This window comes from Artibeus jamaicensis, unplaced genomic scaffold, assembly GCF_021234435.1.
Source record: "Artibeus jamaicensis isolate MK-2021 breed Jamaican fruit bat unplaced genomic scaffold, CSHL_Jam_final contig_944, whole genome shotgun sequence".
Taxonomy (NCBI): Eukaryota; Metazoa; Chordata; class Mammalia; order Chiroptera; family Phyllostomidae; genus Artibeus; species Artibeus jamaicensis.
The window spans coordinates 1751132-1771467 of NW_026522020.1; the positions used below are offsets into that span (position 1 = coordinate 1751132).

General features: G+C 53.7%; 1 protein-coding gene across 2 annotated transcripts; it reads left to right on the forward strand.

Annotated features, from left to right (window-relative positions):
* The first annotated feature begins 51 nt into the window (after window positions 1-51).
* NEU2 (neuraminidase 2) lies at window positions 52-18329 on the forward strand. 2 transcript variants are annotated; one of them, XM_053655251.1, is made up of 5 exons: window positions 52-149; window positions 5401-5577; window positions 7486-7675; window positions 12236-12441; window positions 13719-18329. In XM_053655251.1, exons 3-5 carry the CDS (start codon window positions 7639-7641, stop codon window positions 14655-14657), a joined length of 1182 nt encoding a protein of 393 aa, XP_053511226.1. In that variant the 5' UTR covers window positions 52-149; window positions 5401-5577; window positions 7486-7638; the 3' UTR covers window positions 14658-18329. The 2 variants fall into 2 exon arrangements, with proteins under 2 accessions (XP_053511226.1, XP_053511225.1); XM_053655250.1 differs by lacking the exon at window positions 52-149 and adding an exon at window positions 2780-3429.
* The last annotated feature ends 2007 nt before the right edge of the window (window positions 18330-20336 follow it).

Below are 20336 nucleotides of genomic sequence, written 5' to 3' on the forward strand. Positions count from 1 at the left end.
CCCGTGACAATCACTTCCTGTCTGGGTGTTTACCTTCCTGGGCCCTGTGGGTCCAGAGAGGGTGGCAGCCACATACCTGCCCCAGCGGCTGTGTGGGAGGGAAGGTGCCACCCATGCTGAAGGCCGGCAACACCTGGAACTGGTCCCTGGTGAGTGGTAGGTAGCCCTGATGGTCCCTCACACCCTGATCCCTTGCCCTTGGCCTTGGCTGGGGCAACAAAGCTCTCGAATCTGAGGCTGGGGGAAGGGCTCAGAGTCTTCTAGGGGTCCATTCACTTCCTGCATGTGGCTATCACACCTCAGCTTGACCACTTTGGGAAATGGGGCACTCGCTGCTTTGGGAGGGAACGTGCTCTATTATTACTTATTACTTATTATTATTATTATTATTATTATTGTTTTGTAATGGCTACCTTCTATTCGATGACAGGTCCTGGGCTCAGTATTTTACATACTCACTTCATGTGATCCTTGTGTGACTTCTGTGAGCAGAGAATTGTGCTCACTGTAAAGATGCAGAAACAGAGGATCAGAGAGTTGACCAAAGCCACACAGCTAGTGAGTTGGGGACCCGGAATTCAATCTCAGGCCACCTGGTTCCAAGACCTAGGCTCTTAACCACTCTAGTCATTTGCCAATGTCCATTTTTATGTTAAACTCAAATCAGCCACTGTATTAGCTACGGATCAATGGCAGCAAAGTAACACAAAACTCGGTGGCTACAAACAACACACATTTGTTTCCCACAGTCCCTGGGACCAACTTAGATGGGGCCCCACCCAGGTCCCTCACAGGCCGAGGCGAATGTGCCCAGAGGACTCGGATGCATCTGAAATCTCCGTGGGGGAGGACCTCCTTCCGCACGCACAGGGCAGGGTCATTGGTGACATTCCACTCTGTGTGAGCTCTTAGACTGAGGGCCCCGGCTCCTCACTGGCCGTCGGCCTGAGGCCACCACAGAGGCCTCTCCACTGTGGCAGCCCGTCACCAACGTGTGCTGCAGAGACAGCGTCCAGGAAGACGGAAGTCACCATCTGTAACATCCTATCACTTTGCTGTATTCTACTCACAAGGTACAGTCAACAGGTACAGCCAACTCGCAGAGGTAGAGGCTTGCACAGGAGGTGCAACTACCAGGAGGAAGGGTTGCCGAGGGCTGTCTCTGAGCTGTCCATCACAGCTGCCCGGTTGCCATACAACACTGGTTTCAGTTTTGCCTTTGAAAGCCAGACAGAAGTAGTCTCTCATCCATCCCTCTACCCTCCATCCATCCTTCCACCCACCTACCCATCCTGCCATCCATCCACCCATCCATCCGCCCATGTTAACAAACATTTGAACAGGAAACTATAAGCCAGACCCCATGTCAGGCTCAGAAGAGGGCAGGATGATACATCATTCCCGCTTCCCTGTCACTGTGCCCACCACGGGAGGCTCCCAGCTGAGCCTTCACATACCGGGGTTTGGGGGGAGTTCCACCGGATGCTCCGTTCTTCAGGAACATGGGTTCTGTTTCAACTGGTCCTCGTATGCCACACCCTTGAGATTCCTTCTCCTCCTACTCACTCTTCTTTCTTTGTCTTGCTCAGTTAAAAAAAAAAACAAACCTATTTTAAGCACCTCCTAAGTGCAACCAGTGATGGTAGCTGGGCATGTGTGTGTGTGTGTGTGCGTGCGTGTGTGTAGGGTTAGATCTGGTTTTCTTGGCTGATGGTCCTTCTTTCTCGCCAGTAATTTTCCTTTCTCCTCAGCTCCTGAGGACAGCAGGGCCCCCCAGCTCTCTGGAGACCCCCTCTCCTGCCACGTGTGCACAGGGCCCAGCTCTGAGCTGCGCTTGCGATTCCCACTCCCAGGCCTTGCCTGCCTGTGGACCCTACCTCCTGACCCCTCGGAGGTCCAGGGCCGGGTGAGTGAGCTCCGGGAAGGGGGGACAGGGTCTGCGGGGTTTGCCTCCTGAGGCACACGGACAGATGCCTTTGGGAGCTGGAACTGTGCGTTTTTACATGGGAGACCATCCATTTTGCACATTTGTGGGGTGCCTGGCAGGTGTGGATAGTGTGCTAGGCCCTGGGGGTACCACTGGGAACACCGTGAACATGAATGTTGTTTTGTTGTCCCTCCTGTACACCCTCTCTGCCTCCGAGCCGGCCCAGGCAGCCCTGACCCGGGCCGCGGTCTCCTGGGTTCTCTCTCTACTGGCTGTTCCCAGTACTTCCCACCCCATCCCACCCCATCCCACCCCATCCGCCACGTGAGGGTGCCGGCACCGCCCTGAGCTCGTCACTTTCTTCTCAAAAACATTTTACATAACCTCTGTTCACAGTTTCGTGAACATCCTAGAAATGTTCTCTCTACAAAATCTCATAATCTCTCTCTCTCTCTCACACACGACGCACGCAAGCACACACCCATGCCTGTGTTTTATTTAGGCTGGACCACAACGTATAGGTCCTCCTCCGTCTCCATTGCCTTGGCAGTGTTTCAATGCAGCACACCTTAAACACTTCACTCTTTTACTGATCATTTGTCATTCTGCTGTAGGGATATTCTGGGGTGATCCTGACGGCCACAGACTGAATGTTTGTGTCCCCTCAAAATTGATGTGTTGAAACCGAACTCCCAAGGTGATGGCATTAGGAGGCGGGACCTGTGGGAGGTGCTCAGGGGGCCTGAGGAGGGAGCCCTACTGGATGTGGCTAGTGCCCCTCTAAGGGACAGCCCGGGGAGCCCCTGTGCCCCTTCCGCTGGAGGGAGGAGACCAGCTCTGCACCAGGAAGTGGGCTCTCCCCAGAAACAGAATCTGCCAGGGCTTGATCTTGGACCTCCCAGTCTCCCGAATTGCGAGAAGTTAATTTCTGTCATTTAGAAGCCCCCCCGCCTCCCCATCCTCGCCCCCTGCCTCTGCTCTGTGGCACTTTGATAGCAGCCTGACTGGCTAAGACGGGAGCAACCCTTCTCAAGACCTGAGATGCTCTTGACCAGAACCTTTTGTAATGTTTTCTGGGTAATAACTTATGATAGATCATTAGTGAACTTAATAATGGTAAGCCCATTATTTAAAGGTGATTATGATAATTGGGCACTAATGGGAATTGAACATTCGAGTGTAATAAGTTTAATTCATTGTAAGAGAATTTTTTTGAAAGATTATCTACTAACTTCCTGTGTGAAGTTTGCTGTTGGGACTCTGCAGAGGAGAGAAATTTAAATGTTTGAACTTTTTAAAAATTGTGCTGTTATTTTAAAAACACATTTGACATATGTAAGGGCGTAGGACTAGGCCTGGTCAAGAAGAAGAACAGAGCAGAAGTGCATGAACAGTTGCCGTATCGCCGGTGCCCACCCTTGGGTCAGGGTTCATTCTGCACACTTCACGTGAACTAACTTGTCCGGTCACCGCTGCAGTCTTCTGATGCGAAAGCCAGACAGGTAGGAGTTAAATAGCCTGCCCAAGGCCACAAGAAATTTCCTGAGCACACAGACATGCTGAATCTATTAGAGATAGATTTATCGCATATACGTATATACCATATGTATGTCATGTGACTACATATTTGCTATCGAGGTCAAGAAAGTGAAGTCTCTAGGTGCCATAAACGGACAGGCAATTCTCAGGTAGCTCTCCATCTACCCTGGGGAGCGGGTGCTTTTGGGGCCCTCGCACACGCAGCCGGGGTGTACTGAATTTGACAGTTATGGGAGAGCGGGAATCACAGCCTTTGGACCTGAAGGCAGCAGGAAGCCAGGAGAGAAGTTACAGCTTGTGAGTTAAAAAATGTCCTAGGCCATGAGCAGAAACCAGATCACCTTCAAGAAAACAGAGAACAAGCTGGGCTTGCACGTGGGCCTTGCACGTGGGGCTTACACTTCACCACTCATGAAGTATAGCAACTGTAAGATAGACACCAAGACAGATAGCTGAGGAAGTGTGAGTCCCAAAGAAGCAGGAAGAGACAGAGTGGGGAGGTGTCCACGACCCGGGGCGCGGGTGGGACTACCTGGGGAGCGCCTCCACCGCCACACCCGGAAGATGATTCCCACGGAGGGTGAGCTCGCACACGGCAATTATAAAACATGTGGGGAAGACCAATATGAAGAACGTAAAAGAATATGAATCATTAAGGAAGGGGAAGGGTCAAGTCAAGGAAAAAGGACCCATGGACACAGACAACGCGGGGGGAGGATGGAATGTGAGAGGTGAGGGTTGGGCAGGGCCGGGGAGAGTAATGGGGAAAAATGGGGAAAAGTGTAAGTGAACAACAATAAAATACACACAAAAATAAAAACATTAAAAATAGTATTGTAATACACTATAAAGCATTTGAGGAAGTCTGATATGAACAAAAGCCTCCCACAAACATGGAGTTCACACATGAGGAAAGAGAAACAAAAACTAATATAAAAAGAGTAAAAAAAATAGTATGTTTAAGGTGCTTAAAGAGATGAATGAGTAAAATCTGTAAAACAAAAATAGCTAGTCATTTTTTTAAAATTTAAGACTTTCATTTTTCAGTGCAGTCTTAGGTTCACGGCCAGATTGAGGGGCAGGCACAGAGATTCCCTGTATAGCAGGGAATATACCACGTTTTATACACCAGGTTTTGCTGTGTATGACGTGTGCCCACGCTTTTGTGCACAGGATTCATTCTACCCACGGTGGGTAATCGTTACACCCGTGTATACGTGCATCCTCATTTTTCCCTCAAGAATGTGGGGAAAAAGTGTGCATTATACACAGCAAAATACGGTACTCCCTGCCCCCACACGTGCCCGGCCTCCCCCATCACCAGCCTCCCCACCACAGCGGTGCAGTTGTTGTAACTGATGGGCCTCCCCCAACACATCACCACCACCCACGTCCGTTGTTCACAGCAGGGTTCACTCGGTGTTGTGTGTTTGGACACACGCACGGTGCCATGTCCATTAGGGTGGTATGCGAGGAGTATTTTCACTGCCCTAAAAATTGCTTGCACGGCTCCTACTCAGCCCCGCCCCCAACCCCGGAAGTCACTGATCTGTTCAGCATCCGCAGCTCTGCCTTTTCCAGAAGGTCGCAGAGCTGGAACCACGCGGCTGCAGCCCTGTCGGATTGGCTTCTTCCGCTGAGTCACACGCATGTAGGGTTTTCATGGCTTCCTAGCTCATTGCTTTTTAATGCTGAGGAAATTAGTCTATTAAAAAGGAAATTCAAAGAAGGACGAGCTAGAGATTATGGAAATAAAAAGCATTGCATTAATAAAAAACCTCTTAGCTAGACACACTAGATTTAACGATTCAGAAGGTCTATCTGAGAAAATTACCCTGAATGGAGCACCAGGAAGCAAAGAGGTGGAAAATGTGAAAAATTAGTCAAAAGGCATCTGGAGAACATAGCACAAAAACCAAATACACATTTAATAGGCTATCCTGAAGGAGCGAGAGGAGGGGAGGCAACGTACAAGCTTCAACGACAGAGAGACTTCCAAAATTGAAGAGGGGCGTGCACTCTGAGTCTGGAAAGCATGTGGACTCCTAGACGAGCTGGATAAAATGAATCCCATCCGGTGACCCAGACAGTGGGACGACAGAACACTGAAGGTAAGGGAAAGCCCCCAAAGCCCCAGAGATTCCAAAAGTACTGGTGACCCCAGCCAGCCGTGGCGCACCGCCTTGCTTCCTCACACGCCAACTGAGCACCCACTGTGCGCTGGCCTGTGCTCTCCTGCTGGAACATTCTAGCTCTGTTTCTGTGAATTTGACTTCTCTTCCTGGTCTAGCCCAGGTCATACCCTTTCCTCCAGGGAGTCCTCCTGACTACCCCTGTTCTCAGTGCTTCTTCCTCTTTATCACTATCCCCACCACAGTCCACCCCTCCACCTCTGGGTGCCCACCGTCACTGGCTTCCATCCCCTGGGTGTTCGTCTTCGTCCCCCATGTAGGCAAGAAGCATGGGGAGCTCTGGGGCCTCATCCTTGATCTTTCTCTTCTCCCCGAGCGTGGTGTTGGCTGACTACATGCACATGTGGAATATTCTGGAACTCTTAATCGATCGATCCTTTGGAGTCAGACATGAGTTATGTTCTCACACTGAGTCAAGCCCATTTTTACGGGCTCTTTGAGCCCCTTTGAAAGCACTTGATGGCCCGGCCAGGGTAGAGTTAATAGGCATCTTAAGCTGAGTTTCAAAGCCTGTCATTATATTCCTTATGATTGTTTTTAAAATAATGCCTTTTTAAACTAATAATCAAATCATCTGTGCCTGGAAGAGTAGAGGAAGTAAAGAAACATCCTTTGTAATCCCACTGGTAGAAATGGGTGATGATACTTATTTATTCATTCTGTGCTCACTAGATACCTCTTCTGTTCCAGGCAGCGTGCTACATTTTGGGAGTGCAGTAATACATGTTTCGATATAAGTTTTGTTGATTTTTTTTGTACAGATTTTTGAGTATATAATACACAAATTTATAGAAGTGTGACTGTAGCTGATACACCGTCACGTACCTGCTTTTATATTACAGTTCACACGTTCCCGGCATTTTCTCATGCATTATCTTTAACACATGCTTTTAATTCACCAGCTGCCTAAAATTCACTTTATGGATGAGTTATGATTCAAGAAACCAACTACACTTACCTCACTTTTGAAACCCCCCTTCTGGGCCCAGGGAATCAGTGGGAGAGCAATCGGAATGCATGTAACAGCGTCAACTTCAAGGCCATTCTTGGACCTCCAGTGGGGGTAGGGGGTGGGGAGTGCTGGGGTCTGGGCTTATCAGGGCGTTCACACGGGCCAGCCTTTGGGTGGGGCTCTCAAACATAATTCCAAGGTCAGCCCATGGCTGTGAGAAAGAAGGTTAGACCAGAGCAGGAACAAGGGGGCCCAGAACTGGCATCACATTGGCCTCCCAGGAAAGAGTCCCCGAGTTGTTGCTGCTCTAGGCTCCGAACCACAGGAACCGTCCAGAGCTGAAGAAGCTGGGAAAGATCTTTGTCCAGCAGAGAAGGGGAATAGGTTAGGGGGGACCTCCCTCATCCCTCCGTTCTTGACTAAGAAGCGCCCTTTGAACGGAATGGACTGCCTTCTGATTTTTCCAGCTCCCGCAGCCTCCTCCACCCTGGCAGTGGACTGGGGTGAGGTGGGCCATCTTACTTTCTGACTGTGTGCCAGCCACGGACTCTGCTCCTGGGAGTGAGCTCGGGCCGTGGTGGGTCTGGTTAGGCACGATGCGGGGGGCCCAGAAACACATGGCTCGTTGCCGTGTCTGTCCACGTGCTGGTGCTGGGTGAGGGTTTTGGGTGGGCCATGTGAATGCTCACCCGTTGGGGTGGCCCCGCCGGCAAAGGCAGCCTCGCTCCTCCATTCGCTCAGCTGGCGAGTGTGGGTTGAGCACCAGTGACATGTCCCAGACACTGCAGGTGCTGGGCTGTAGTAGCAGGCGAGTCACACCGTCTGCTCCCAGGCGGCTTGGCGTCTCCCGTGACATTGTTGCTCCCATTTTTCAGAGGAGGAAACTGAGGTCACAAGAGAGCAAGAAAGCTGCCCTGCTCACCCAGCTGGCCCGGGCAGACCAGAAGAGAAGCTGGGGGAGGCCTGGGTGGCCCCAGCCCCTGCTGCACCTGCCGACCCTCCCAGGCCCTGGAAGTCGGAGGTCCCTGATGCGCACACACTTGGCCCGCCGCATCCATCCAAGAGGTAAGCTTGACTCGGGCGGCCTGTGGCTCATTCTGATTCAGCATGACTACGTACAGGGCTCCTTCCAGGTTCGTGAGAGGCAGCATCCCAACTGGGCCAGGGCTGGGTCTGTACGCTGACATCACCCTGGAACTGGGCGGCAGTTGAGTGGGTGGCAAAAGTCGGGGCCTCCCTCAGGTGTTTATAGGCCTGGACTCAGTGGTGGAGGCTGTGAGACTCGGGGTGAAGCCAGGGGAGCTGGGGAACTGCCCTGACCTTCTAGAAGCTGGGTTCCCACCGCCTCTGCTCACGCACGCTGATCTCCAAGCCGGGCCCCAGGATCCGATCTGGGACCCTCTCTCCCAGAAGTCCAGCTTCCCTCGGAATCCACCCACCTGTCCCCTTGTTGATATAAACAGGACTCTTCTGTACCAGGTAATTACGGGGTGATCGCACCATACTCGGGGGTGCCTCCGATGGCGGTAATTTTTAAGTGTGCCAGTGTACGGCCCCTCAACCCCTGAGATGTCACCCACTTTTTGGGGGGTGTCCAGAGGACGCACTGGATGGAAAATGTGGGGTGGAGGCTCAGATCAGCCAGTTCGGGAAAACGTCTCGCTTTACCTTCATGTTATTGCGGGTCTGACCTTCAGGAAGGGTGCTCAGTGGTCCTGGCCCGGGAGCCGCGAGAGCCCCTCTTGCCTGGGAATCCCCGCAGAGCCCTGGGCCCAAGTACAGTTGTTTGGGTGTTTGTTTGTGTTTTTTAAATTTTTATTTATTAATTAGAGAGAGAGAGAAACACCAAATTGTTCCACTTACTTACGCATGCATCGGTTGCTTCTTGTTTATGCCCTGACCAGGGCTCCAACCTGCAACCTCGGTGCATCGGGAAGGCGCTCTAACTCACTGAGCGATCCGGCCAGGGACCAAGCTGAGTTGTCCAGCCTGGTGGAGTTGTGGTTTTCTTGGGGGAAAGAGGCTGCCCCACTCGCTTGCTTTGCTGGAGCTGAGGCAGAGCACATGCAGGCTCCGTCCGCTCTTCGGAGAAATGGTGTTATTTCAACATGGCAGCCAACAGGCCAGCCTTCCTCCCGAAACCGGCCCCGAGGACGAGGGCCCTTCCTCTGGGAAACGCAGCAGAGCCGCCTCTGTCCTGCTCCCCAGAAGCATTGCCTCCCACTTATCGCTGAGGGCTCCTGGCAGGCTGGCCCAGGGCTCAGGTGTTTACCTGTCTCCCGGCCCATGGAGCGTGTTCAGCATGGATTTGTGAATTGGCAGAGTCCTCCTGAAGGAGGCGAGGGAATGCCAGCCGCCACGGTGCTCCCGGGAGGAGAGACAAGGCAATCAGGGCCCCTCCACCGCTAACCTTTGGTTAGGAGACTTCAGAGTCCCAGCTGGGGGTCTGTGGCAGGAGAGGCCGGTGGTTAGGGGCGTCTGTTCTGAAATAAGGCAGATCCAGGCTCAAATCCGCCACATTCGCCAGCTCCAGGAAGTCGTCCGCCACCTCCGTGACCCGCTCTTCAGCTTCCCCACTCTGAGCTGGGAGTGCGGGAGCAGGCCTTGCGGGCTGAGTGGGGAGAAGTGAGCTTCCCAGTGTGAGATGCTTCGCCCTGAGCTGGGGGCCCACGAGGCTACGAGCCACTGCGGCCGCTGGTAGCCTTAGATGGGACTGTCTGAAATTGCCACTGTTCAACTATTTTTGACCTACAAAATGGCAGTGTCTCAGGGTGAAGGCTGGCATTGTTGACTCTCTGATCGTCTGTCTGCTGAGGCCCCGCCCAGCCTCCCCCGGGGGTCAGGTCCTCAGGGTCGCCTCCTCCAGCCCTCTTCCTGCCAGGCAAGAAGATAGACCCCAGGGAGAAGGTCCCTGCCCAGAGATACACAACCTGATGGGCACGAACCGAGGCCCAGAATCCAATTCCTAACAGTTCTCTTTCCACTACCTCGGCCTGAAGCAGCTGCCATGTTTGAGCCAGAGCTGGGGCCGATTGTAGCCACCTACACAGGGGGCCGATGCATCCCTGGAAGTAATGAAGTGCAGGAAGGTGACATTTTCCAGATTCCCTATACCCCCAACCCAGCTTCAGAGGAGGACTGGGTTAGAAGTGTCTCTAGACCCAGCTTTGATGCCCAAGGGCTGGGCAAGCTCTGTCTGCTCAGCCGTACAATGGAGATGACAGAGAGCATTGCCTTCATGGGGACGTCGTGGGGACTGAGTGAGGACCATTTGTCAGCTGTATTGTAAATAGTACAGTTTGTAAATACAACTTCCAATTAAAAAAATATTACACAGTACTTGAAGAGTACCCAGCACTTGGCCAGGGCCACTTACGTGTTTGGTATCATCACCATGAAGACATTTGGGGACTGGTATTACCCACACATGTGTGAGTTTGGGCTGGTGCTGAGCAACTGAGAGTGGAGAAGAACCCTCCAGAATGGACCCAAAGGTTCCCTTTTCCTCCACCCCACTCCCTCCTGTGCCAGCTGTGGCTCTAAACACACCAGGACTAGCAGACTAGGGGCATGGGGTTCGCTTGTTTTATTCACGCAGCTTCCTCAGTTCCCAGAACAACGCAGGGCTCGAGGCTGGAGCACAGTTAGGCAGAAGGATAACCTTGTTTCTACCCTGGAGGATCTGAGTGTAAAGGAGGAATGCAGGAAACAGTCAGAGGTGCTGTGCAAATCCACCTAGAACACTCGGGCATTCCCAGATTCTCCCTAATTCCCTCCAAATCATGTGAATTCTGCTGTTTTTGCTCTACGAGGCAGGCTCCCCTCTCTGTTGTCACGGAGTCTGCTTCTCCAGGCTTTTGTCTTATCTCTCCGGGAAAATTGCAACAGAATCACCCTCTGCCCCCTGTCCCCTGAAGCTAGAAGAGCGACTTCCTAAAAACTCATTAGTCAGGTGAGATCACTCCCTTGCCTAAACACGTTCCAAATCTTCCCATTGCCTCCAGGTTAAATCCCACTCCTGCTAGCCAAGGAGCACAGGCAAAGATGCTTGACATCACTAGTCCTGGGGATCACAGCTTCACACCCACTGGGAGAGCAATTTTCAAAAGCCAGAGTCTCCCACTGGGAGGGCAATTTTCAAGGAGGAGGTGGAGATCCTGGAACCCTGGCAGGGTGTGAGCTGGGCCAGGCGCCGTGGGAAGCAGCCTGGCAGAATTCTCACACAGAATTCCCACACGGCCCGGCAATTCCCACTCCCCAGCAAACACCCCGGAGCCCAAGTAAATCCCAATCCATCTTCTAGGGGACATTACTGCTATGCTGAATCTTTCCTCCATTTTCATTTTCATTTTGAATCACATTGGTTTTCTTCTCACTTACATTTCGTAACAAAGTTTCCCCAGCCACCATTCTGGCTGCCGGACCCCCTTTGCTCAGACTCCAATTTTTCAGGTCGAGATTTTGTCACAAAGACTAAGTCCTTTTCCCCACAGTTGGACAGCCCTGCGTTTTGACCTTGGCGGCCTTTGCCCTTGCTACTTTTACTTTGTGACACTGTCCTAACAATGCTGCTCGCCTCGGGTTGGCTGCAGTACTGATGGTTTGCATGTGTTTCTCGGACGTGTTAAATAAGTTGTCAATAGATAATAACATACCCAGCAGGAGAAAATGCAAGCAGTGGGGAAGGGCACGCAGAGGAGGGGCCGGCCCTCCGGAGCCCTGTGCCTGGGTCCGCAGCAGAGCATCCAGTGAGGTCAAGGGGCCGGGTCTTCGAGTTCTGGGCAGGCCAGCGGCAGCTGTGGTCCTCCCGGGGATGACCAGCAGGGGGGTCTCTTCAGCTGAGGGACCCTGCTCAGCAGCCTGCACTAACTCCACTGGAGTCCCAGGTGGCCCAACAAGGAAGCCACTGTCACACAAGGTCACCAAGTTATCTCTGCCCACCTCCTACCCCTTTTGGCCAAATGCTTGTTTTTTAATGTTTATTCTTTTTGTACCTCTGGAGGACCCTCCCAGCCCAGGCGAGTTGTCAGGAGCCTCCGTCTCTCATTCCAGACGCGCCTCCCTGGCCCTGGGTTGAGCCCACACGCTGGGGGTGGCGGGGAACACAGCCTCGGGCGGCAGCAAGCCCGGGGAGGCAAGGTTTTCCCCTGCTTTTTCCTTTTTCTCTAAGGTGACTTTCCAGGGCTCTGCAGTTATAAAAAGCACATATGTGTCATTCTCTGGCAGTCTGACAGCTGCAGAATGTCACTTGGCAAGGCCTCCTGTCCAACCCAAGGCTTAGCATTTGATTGGCAAAAGCACTTGAAGGTTATCACAGACTCGTCCTAATGAGGTTTGTTAACTTAGAATAAAAACTCAGCACAAAATATACTTTCCCAAATCCCCTTCCCCCAAACGGATGGCTCTGTTCTCATGGACAGAGCTCCGCCAGACTCCAAGGCAGACATGTGCAGAGCCGGTAGACAGGACCTTGGAAGGTGATAAGGGGGACAAATCCCGTGGGGAAGGAGGACAGGCCTGCAGCCTCGGACGGCTTGCCCATGGCATGGGCACCCCCTGCCTGGAAGGATGGCTTGGGCCCACCTCAGGATGCGACTGCAGGGGACCCTTTCTGTTCCTCCCCAGGCCCCATGGCACCCTGCCCCGTCCTGCAGAAGGAGAGAGTGTTCAGGTCGGGAACCCACGCCTACAGAATCCCTGCTCTGCTCTACCTGCCGCAGCAGAAGACCCTCCTGGCCTTCGCGGAAAAGCGTGTGAGCAAGAAGGACGAGCACGCTGAGCTGATCGTCCTGCGCAGGGGGAGCTACAGTGCGCCCACCCACCAGGTGCAGGTACGGCGGGATGAGGCTTCAATAGTCCCACTGGAAATACGGGGACCATGCCCCCCTTAGATGGCTGGGATCTGGGGACAGAGTGGAAAGGGACATGGAAACCCATCCTTATCGTGAATGAGGCAGAGCAAGTGGCCCCAAAGGGTCGCCCAGAAAACCTGGGTTCACCAGGACCAAGTCCTGGTGGCCCAGCAGCATCGGCTTCAGGTCGTGGCCAGACCAGTCCTGGGAAGCCGATGTTCAGAAAGGTTTTCCTTTGTTACTGAGAACCTGAGGGAGGGCTAGTTTATCACGTAACTGGGGTTGTGTCCTTTGAGTGAAATTAACCTGGGGAGTGAGGGCTGGGAAGGGTGGGAGTGATTGCTGTGTCCCCAAGTTCCAGCACGCAGAGCAAGTCATTGATTTTGACAAAGACCCAAGGCTGGTGTATCACGTACACAGGGTTTAATATCAATATCGTCGTTACTCTGTGGTCCTTGTGGCATAGCAGCAGTTCAGAGCATGGGGTTGGAAGCAGATGGACCTGGGTTCAAGTCCTAGTTCTGTCATTTCCCAGAGGTATGGCCTTGGACAACACCTGTATCCTATCTAAGCTTCTCATTGTCCAGACGTAAGATGGGGCTCCCCTGACCCAGCCCCCAGGAGTGGGGGTTAGGGTAGAAGAGATGATGTAAGGCTCCCGACAGAATCTGCCTTCAGAATCACTCTCTAGGGACAGCTGTGACTGGATGCGATAGATGGCAGAGGGGCCACACGGATGGCATAGACTCGGGAATCACAGAAGCTCTGCGTGACCCTTAGTGTCATGGAGATGCCCCCAGACCAGGCTGCGTGACCAGAGTGTGATATGTAGAGGACGGGAGGTGACTGTCACAGTCGGCCCCACGCAAGTCAGACGATCGCAGTCAATGCCCGGTCTTCGCTTTCCCGGGATGGACATTGGCTGGGGCGGCTCGGTTAGGGAACCATGCAAAGCTGGGAATGGCTCATGCCCAAATGGCCTCTGTGACCATTGTTAACTTAGAATAAAAGTTCTTCTAAGCCCAGTGTTGGTTCCCTGTGACCCGTGTCAGTGGGAACAGGCAACGGCCATTCGGGGGCTGCGTTGGAGCGAGTGAGGGGAGCTCTGGGAGGCAGTGTGGGGGTGCTGGGTGAACGCTTTTCCTCGAGGACCTGGGACCGAACCCCATGAGATGTCCCCACCCAGAGTCAGCTCCGGTCATTGTCACCGGTCACGTTAAAGCAGCGCTTCTCTTCTCTCCTCTCCTCACATTCAGTGGCACGCTCAGGAGGTGGTGGCCCAAGCCCAGCTGGAGGGCCACCGGTCCATGAACCCAAGCCCCTTGTATGACGAGAAGACAGGGATCCTCTTCCTCTTCTTCATTGCCGTCCCCGGGCAGGTCTCTGAGCACCACCAGCTCCACACCAAGGTCAACAGGACACGGCTGTGCCAAGTCACCAGCACGGACCACGGGAGGTCCTGGAGCCCAGCCAGAGACCTCACGGGCTCTGCCATCGGCCCCGCCCACAAGGAGTGGGCCACGTTCGCGGTGGGCCCGGGGCACTGTCTGCAGCTGCAGAACGGGGAGCAGAGCCTGCTGGTGCCCGCCTACGCCTACCGGAACCTGCATGCCCACCTGCAGCCCAGCCCCTTCGCCTTCTGCTTCATCAGCCACGACCACGGGCTCACGTGGGAAAGAGGCAACTTTGTGGCCCCGGACACCCTGGAGTGCCAGGTGGCCGAGGTCGGGGGTGCGAAACAGAGGGTGGTGTATCTGAATGCTAGAAGCCTCCTCCACGCCAGGGTTCAGGCCGAGAGCACCAACGACGGGCTCGATTTCAGCGGCATCCAGCCGGTGCAGAAGCTGGTGGAGCCCCCCCACGGCTGCCACGGCAGCATCGTCAGCTTCCCCAGCCCCAGAGCAGGGTCAGGCTCCTCGGACAAGTGGCTGCTATACACTCACCCGACCGACCCCCAGCAGAGGTCCGACCTGGGCGCCTACCTCAACACGCGGCCTCCGGCCCCCGAGGCCTGGTCCCAGCCCGCGCTGCTGGCCCACGGCAGCTGCGCCTACTCAGACCTGCAGAGCCTGGGTGTCGGCCCCGATGGCTCACCCCAGTTTGGGTGTCTGTACGAATCTGATAACTATGAGGAGATCATCTTCCTCCTGTTCACCCTGAAACAAGCCTTCCCAGCTGAATTTTCACCTCAGTGAGCCTGCCCGGTGCTGCCCCCCCACCCCAATTCTTGTTCCCCCCGACCGAGAGACCGATGGGTCTGCCTCTGACCTCGCAGGTGCTCTTGGTTCCCATCGTCGAAAGTGTGAGGTCTGTCTTTGGCCCCGTCCTCCTTGGCTGTTTCACCTTCTCAGAAGATTCTGTTTTCAACCCAGAAACCAAAGGAGCCTGGCTTCCCAGGGCATCTCGCTGGGGCAGGCGCAGAGAGCTCCGTGTGCTCTCAGCCCCGGCTCCTGTGCACATCTCAATAAAGTATCCAGCGCATCCCACTTCTTCTTGGGGAGAGACGTGTCTGGGGAAAGGCCGAGACAATGCCGTCAGTGAGCAGAGACGTGCGGCTGTGGGTGTACTGGAGTGTGTCTGTGTGCGTCTGCTCAGGCAGACGGGTGGGGACAGCTTGAAAGGGAGGAAAGCCAGCGTCTAGAGAAATTGAGCTCACTGAAGCCATCGGACCAGTTTCCCAGGGCTGCCGCGAAGTCACCACAAAGCTGCCGGCTAAAACAACAGAAATGTGCTCTCTCACAGGTCTGGAGGCTGCATGTCCACAGTCTGGGTGTCCGAAAGGCTGTACTCCACACTTCCTCCCCCCCCACCAAGTCTCTAGGGCAGGATCCTTCCGGGCCTCTTCTGGCTTCCGTGGCCCCAGGCCTTCCCGGCTCACGGCTCCGTCACTTTAATGCCTCTGTCTTCTGATGCCTTTCTCCTCTTCCCACGGCACCTCTTCTGTCCCTTGCCAGCACACCTGTCATTGGACGTAGGGAGCACCTGGACAATCCAGGGTAAGCCTTCACTTAATTACATCGGCAAAGACTCTTTTCCAAATAAGGCCACACTCACTGATTCTGAGAGTTAGGACCTGGGCGTGTCTTTGGGGGCCGCTGTTCAGTCCACTGCAGTTATAAGAAGTTATTTTTGTGCAGGTGACGAGGCTAAAGGTACAGATGAAATTCTGATCAATCAGATGACTCCGAAGTGTGGAGGGGGCGGCAGGGATTGAGCTGTTGAATGCACGTCTGTGACACAGAGCTGCTCTGGGGCACGCAGTCTTCATGGTGACAGCTATGTCACCAGGTGGAGGTGGAGACAGAGGAGAAAGGGTGACGCTGACACCTATCTGAGCTCCGGGGTCTTCAGGGACTTCGGTCACGTGTCCCTGTGGAAGAGTTGGCTCTCTTACCTATTGAATCAGCCAGGCAATCTGGTGACAGAGGGGTCAATGACAAAGGCACAAAGGCGGTGGTTGGTGCAGTTGAGCAGTGTCCCATGTGGCCAGGCAGTGGGTAGGTAGAATTTTCACAGTGAGTGGAACTGGAGCTGTGGCTTTGGTGCTGGGTGTGGCTCCCGGGACTAGCCTCTTGCCTGGAGGCTGCTTCTCCTTGTGGGGTTTTAATAAATCCAGCTGGAAAGATGGGGAATTAGGGCCTGGCTGTTGCTGGGACAGGCCCCTCTGCTTCGGAGATGCCCACCTGGTATCCTGCACACCTGCCAGGGCAGCTGGTGGGGGCGGAGTGAGGGGTCTGAGGCGGAGTGAGGAAGGCGAGTGAAGGGCGTGCAGGTGAGAGGCCACACACCCTCAAGGGTGAGCAGTCCCACTGTGCACTATCCAAATCAGGTCACTTCTGCGAGAGCAGTGCTATTAATTATCACACCAACACAATGGGCATTAACCAAGCTCGTCCCAGGCAAGCAGAGAGGTTTAAGAGAGAAAGACCCACTGAGGATCTTACTGGGGACTGGCCACCTCTAACCACTCTGGAAGAGTTTATTTCCTGTCCAGGGTCATGAGTGAGGCAGACTAGGAGAGGGTATCTGGCCAAGCAGAACATTCCTGTGTTAGACCCCCACCCATCACAGAGGCTGGTGCGTCTCAATTCCAACTGCTTGTTTGAATTCCCTGGGGAGCTTTTAAACCAGGCTGATTCTGGGACTCCAGCCCTGACCCACTGATTCATAATCTCTTGGTGTGGGGACCCAGGCATCAGTATTTTTTTCCAAAAGCTCCTCAAGTTATTCTAGTGGCCACAAGACTTAAGAACCATTGGCACAGATGATCTCTAGTTTTCCTAGTTCCAAACGTATACAAACGCCAGAGTCTTCTGATGTGAATTTTTAAAAAGCTAGAGTTGGTTTGGTTAAAGCTAAACTGATCTACTCTTTGAAACATACCACTCGGGCCCTGGCTGGCGTAGCTCAGTGGATTGAGCGCGGGCCTTCAAACAAAAAGATTGTGGTTCGATTCCCAGTCAGGGCACATGCCTGGGTTGCAGGCCAGTTCCCAGCAGGGGATGCAGAGAAGCAACCATACATTGATATTTCTCTCCCTCTCTCCTTCCCTTCCCCTCTAAAAGATAAATAAGTAAAAATTAAAAAAGAAAAAAGAAACATACCACTCGGGGTGAAACAAAAAGCTGTAGATGGGAAAATGCATTTGTTATACGTACATCTGACAAAGGACTTGTATCCAGAATCTAGAGAGAGCAACTACAATAAAAAAAAGAAAAACTGAAATAAAAATGGGCAAAAGGCTTGAACAGGCACTTCACAAAAGAGGATATCCTGAAGGCAGCCACACACGCGGTCGTCAGGAAACTGCACGTTACAACCTGAGACATGTACACACTTGAATGACTAGAACTAGAAACACTGGCAGCAGCGAGCAGTGGCAAGAATGCAAAGCAACCAGAACTCTGCTGCATTTCTGGAGGAAGTGTAACTAGTGTGAGAGAGGCTCGGTAGTTTTTACTAAAACTGAACAGACAAGCGCACTACATACGACCGAGCAATGCCACGCTGAAGCACACATCCAGGAAAAGGGCCTAAGCACACAAGTGAAAACATTTACAGCAGCTTCATTCATGCGAGTCCCAACCTGGAAACAGCCCAGTCGTCCCTGAAACACGATGGTAACTGCACTGGGCAGCCTGATGCAATGGAATATTACCCAGTAATCGGAGAGTGAACTGCTGCTGTGTGCAATGACATGGCTGGTTTTTAGACAGTATCTCGAGTGAAAGAAGGCAGATTCAAAAGAGTGCATACTTTAAGATCTCCTTATTGGAAGTTCAAGAGCAGAGAAACCACCCTGTGGTATGTAAGTCCAGAGAGTGGCTGGGTCTGGTGGAGGGGAACTGTTCGTGGGAAGGGCTGGAGGATGGCTCCCGGGGGCTGGGAACTTTCCTGTGTGTGGCCTGGAGCTGGTCAGGAGGGTGTGCAGTGATCAGCTCACATGAGACTTGCGCCCCTTGCTGTGTGGTTATATCTCAACAAAATGTAAAAGTTGAACAGCATAGTAGGTTTGTTCGTTAAACCTCCAAGTCAATAGGTTATATTGGACTGTAAAACTTTGGAACTGAGTTTTTTAGATAAACTGTTTGGGGGGAATCATTTTAGATTGACAGAGAAGTCACGAAGATGGTGTGGAGTGTCCCCGAACGCCTCACCCCGTTCCTCCCAGTGCGAGCATCTCCCACCACCGCGGTGCAGTGGTCAGCACCACGAGACAAACACAGGGGCTTACGACTAACCGAACTCTGCACTTCCTTCAGGTTCCACCCGGTTTTCCACTCCTGTCCTTTTTCTGTTCCAGGATACCATTGGGGATGTACTCAGAGCACTTTGTGAAACTGAATTTTTAAAAAGATTTTATTTATTTGTAGAGAGGAGAGAAGGGAAGGAGGAAGAGAGGGGGAGAAGCATCGAGGTGTGGCTGTCTCACATGCATCCCCTCCTGCACTGGGGGGACCTGGCCTGTAACCCAGGCATGTGCCCTGACTGGGAATCAAACTGGTGACCCTTCGGTTGGCAGGCCTGCACTCAATCCGCTGAGCCATATCAATCAGGGCTGAAGCTGAACTTTTACTACAGCTTGTGTCCATAGACAGGCCCGCAGCTCCAGCAGGCCCCTTCCCTCTCCCCACCTTCCCCTAAAAATCACTTGTCAAACAAATGAATGAACAAGCAAATGCCAAGAACACACACTCGGGCCCGGACTGCTGGACCGAAAATGTCGGAAGTAGTTCAGCCTCCGAAGGCTCGGGAAGGTGGCCCCCAAAGTCACTTACACCAGAGCTCCAGGCTGTTGCCTGTGGTGGGGGGCACTGCCTGGGACATCCGTGGGCTTGGTGGCGTGTGTGTGTGTGTGTGTATGAGTGTGTGTGTGAGTGTGTCTGGTACATGGTTGCTATTCCTGCACTGCCAGCCCCGAGCTGGACCGAGTCTGGTAGAGAAGCTCCACTTGATACTCCGCCTGGTGCCCCGAGAAGCAGGATGCAGGGAGCCTGACTTCACAGCACACCCCACTCGGGGCAGACCTGGGAGGCCTGAAGCTCCGGGTTCGGGGAGGCCTGTTGGTCCTGGTCTGTGCAGATGTTTGACTCAGGGCTGTTATCGGCACGGAGGCGTCGGAGCCCTTGGCACCACTAGGGAACCCTGGGACGAGGCCCCGCATTGCCATCACGTCCCCATCCACGTCCCTGCTTTGTTCAGTCAAGGCATCTGACGGCTCCCGCAATGACAGTGGGGTATTGAGAGCCACAAACTGTGGTCTCGCTGCAGCCTTACGCATCGCAAAGACTTTGCTGAGCTGGTCCATACAGGATCAGGGGACTAGATCAGGGTCAGGGACATGGCCAAGGCCACCTTTCCCACACCACTCACTCCAGGCGCCCAGAGTTCAGTTTGCTTTCCCAGGGATGGCTGTGGCCACTGTTACACAACAGCAAGAGAGGATGTGTTGCTCTGGGCGACGGGGCTTCAACAGTGACAAGGCAGAGCCACTGTCCTCAAGAAACCCTTATCCTGTGGGATAAAGTGGATGAGAAGCACATAGAAAGTAAGTAGGAGCCACAACTCCGCCGGCGTGTGATAACGAGAGCATAGAAGGGAGCGACTCGGCTGAGGGAGAGTGGTGGCTGCTGCACCCGGGTCATCAGAGACCGCATCTCTGAGGAGGTGACATCGTCACAGAGGCCCAGGGGTCCTCCTTGCAAAACCACAGCCACAACCGAGGACCTGACCAGCGTCCAGCTGCCTGTCGGGCCCAGGGACCTTCGTCTCCCTCTTTCCCTAGAGCTGCGCTCGGAGCCCGGCCCCGGCTGCCTGCCTGCCTGTGGAGCCGCGTTCCCGGTGCAGCCCTGGGAAGTTGTGGGGAACACAGATCCTCGGGCCTCCCAAACCCTACAGCCCTTGTGCATCGGAAGCCCCAGAATCTGTTGTAACAAGCCCGCCAGATGATCTGGTGTGTGCAGAAGTTTCAGAACTTGGAGAAACCCTGATGTGGACCCTGATCTGGCCAGGGCTTTGTTTGAGATGCAGGAAGCTCCCCCCAGTTCTGCAAGACCACGCTGGTGGTCTCATCGGTACAATGGCTGCCTGCCCTGCGGGACTCAAGGCCTGGAAACCCTGGGGGGGTGTGGTCTGGGTGGGAATGAGAGGCAGACAAAGTTCTGTGTGTGCCAGAACTGGAGTACAGGCCTGGGGACACTTGCCTTGTGCTTGTGGCCCTCTTGTTTCCGCTGGTGTCTTACTGCCTTGCCCGCCAGCTGAGGTCCACCCCTGACCCGGGCCCTTTCTCTGTCGCCCCATGCAGTGAACCACGACCTCAGGGGGCCCTTGGAAAGTAAGCCTGGTCCCTTCGTGGCCATTTTGTAACTTAAATA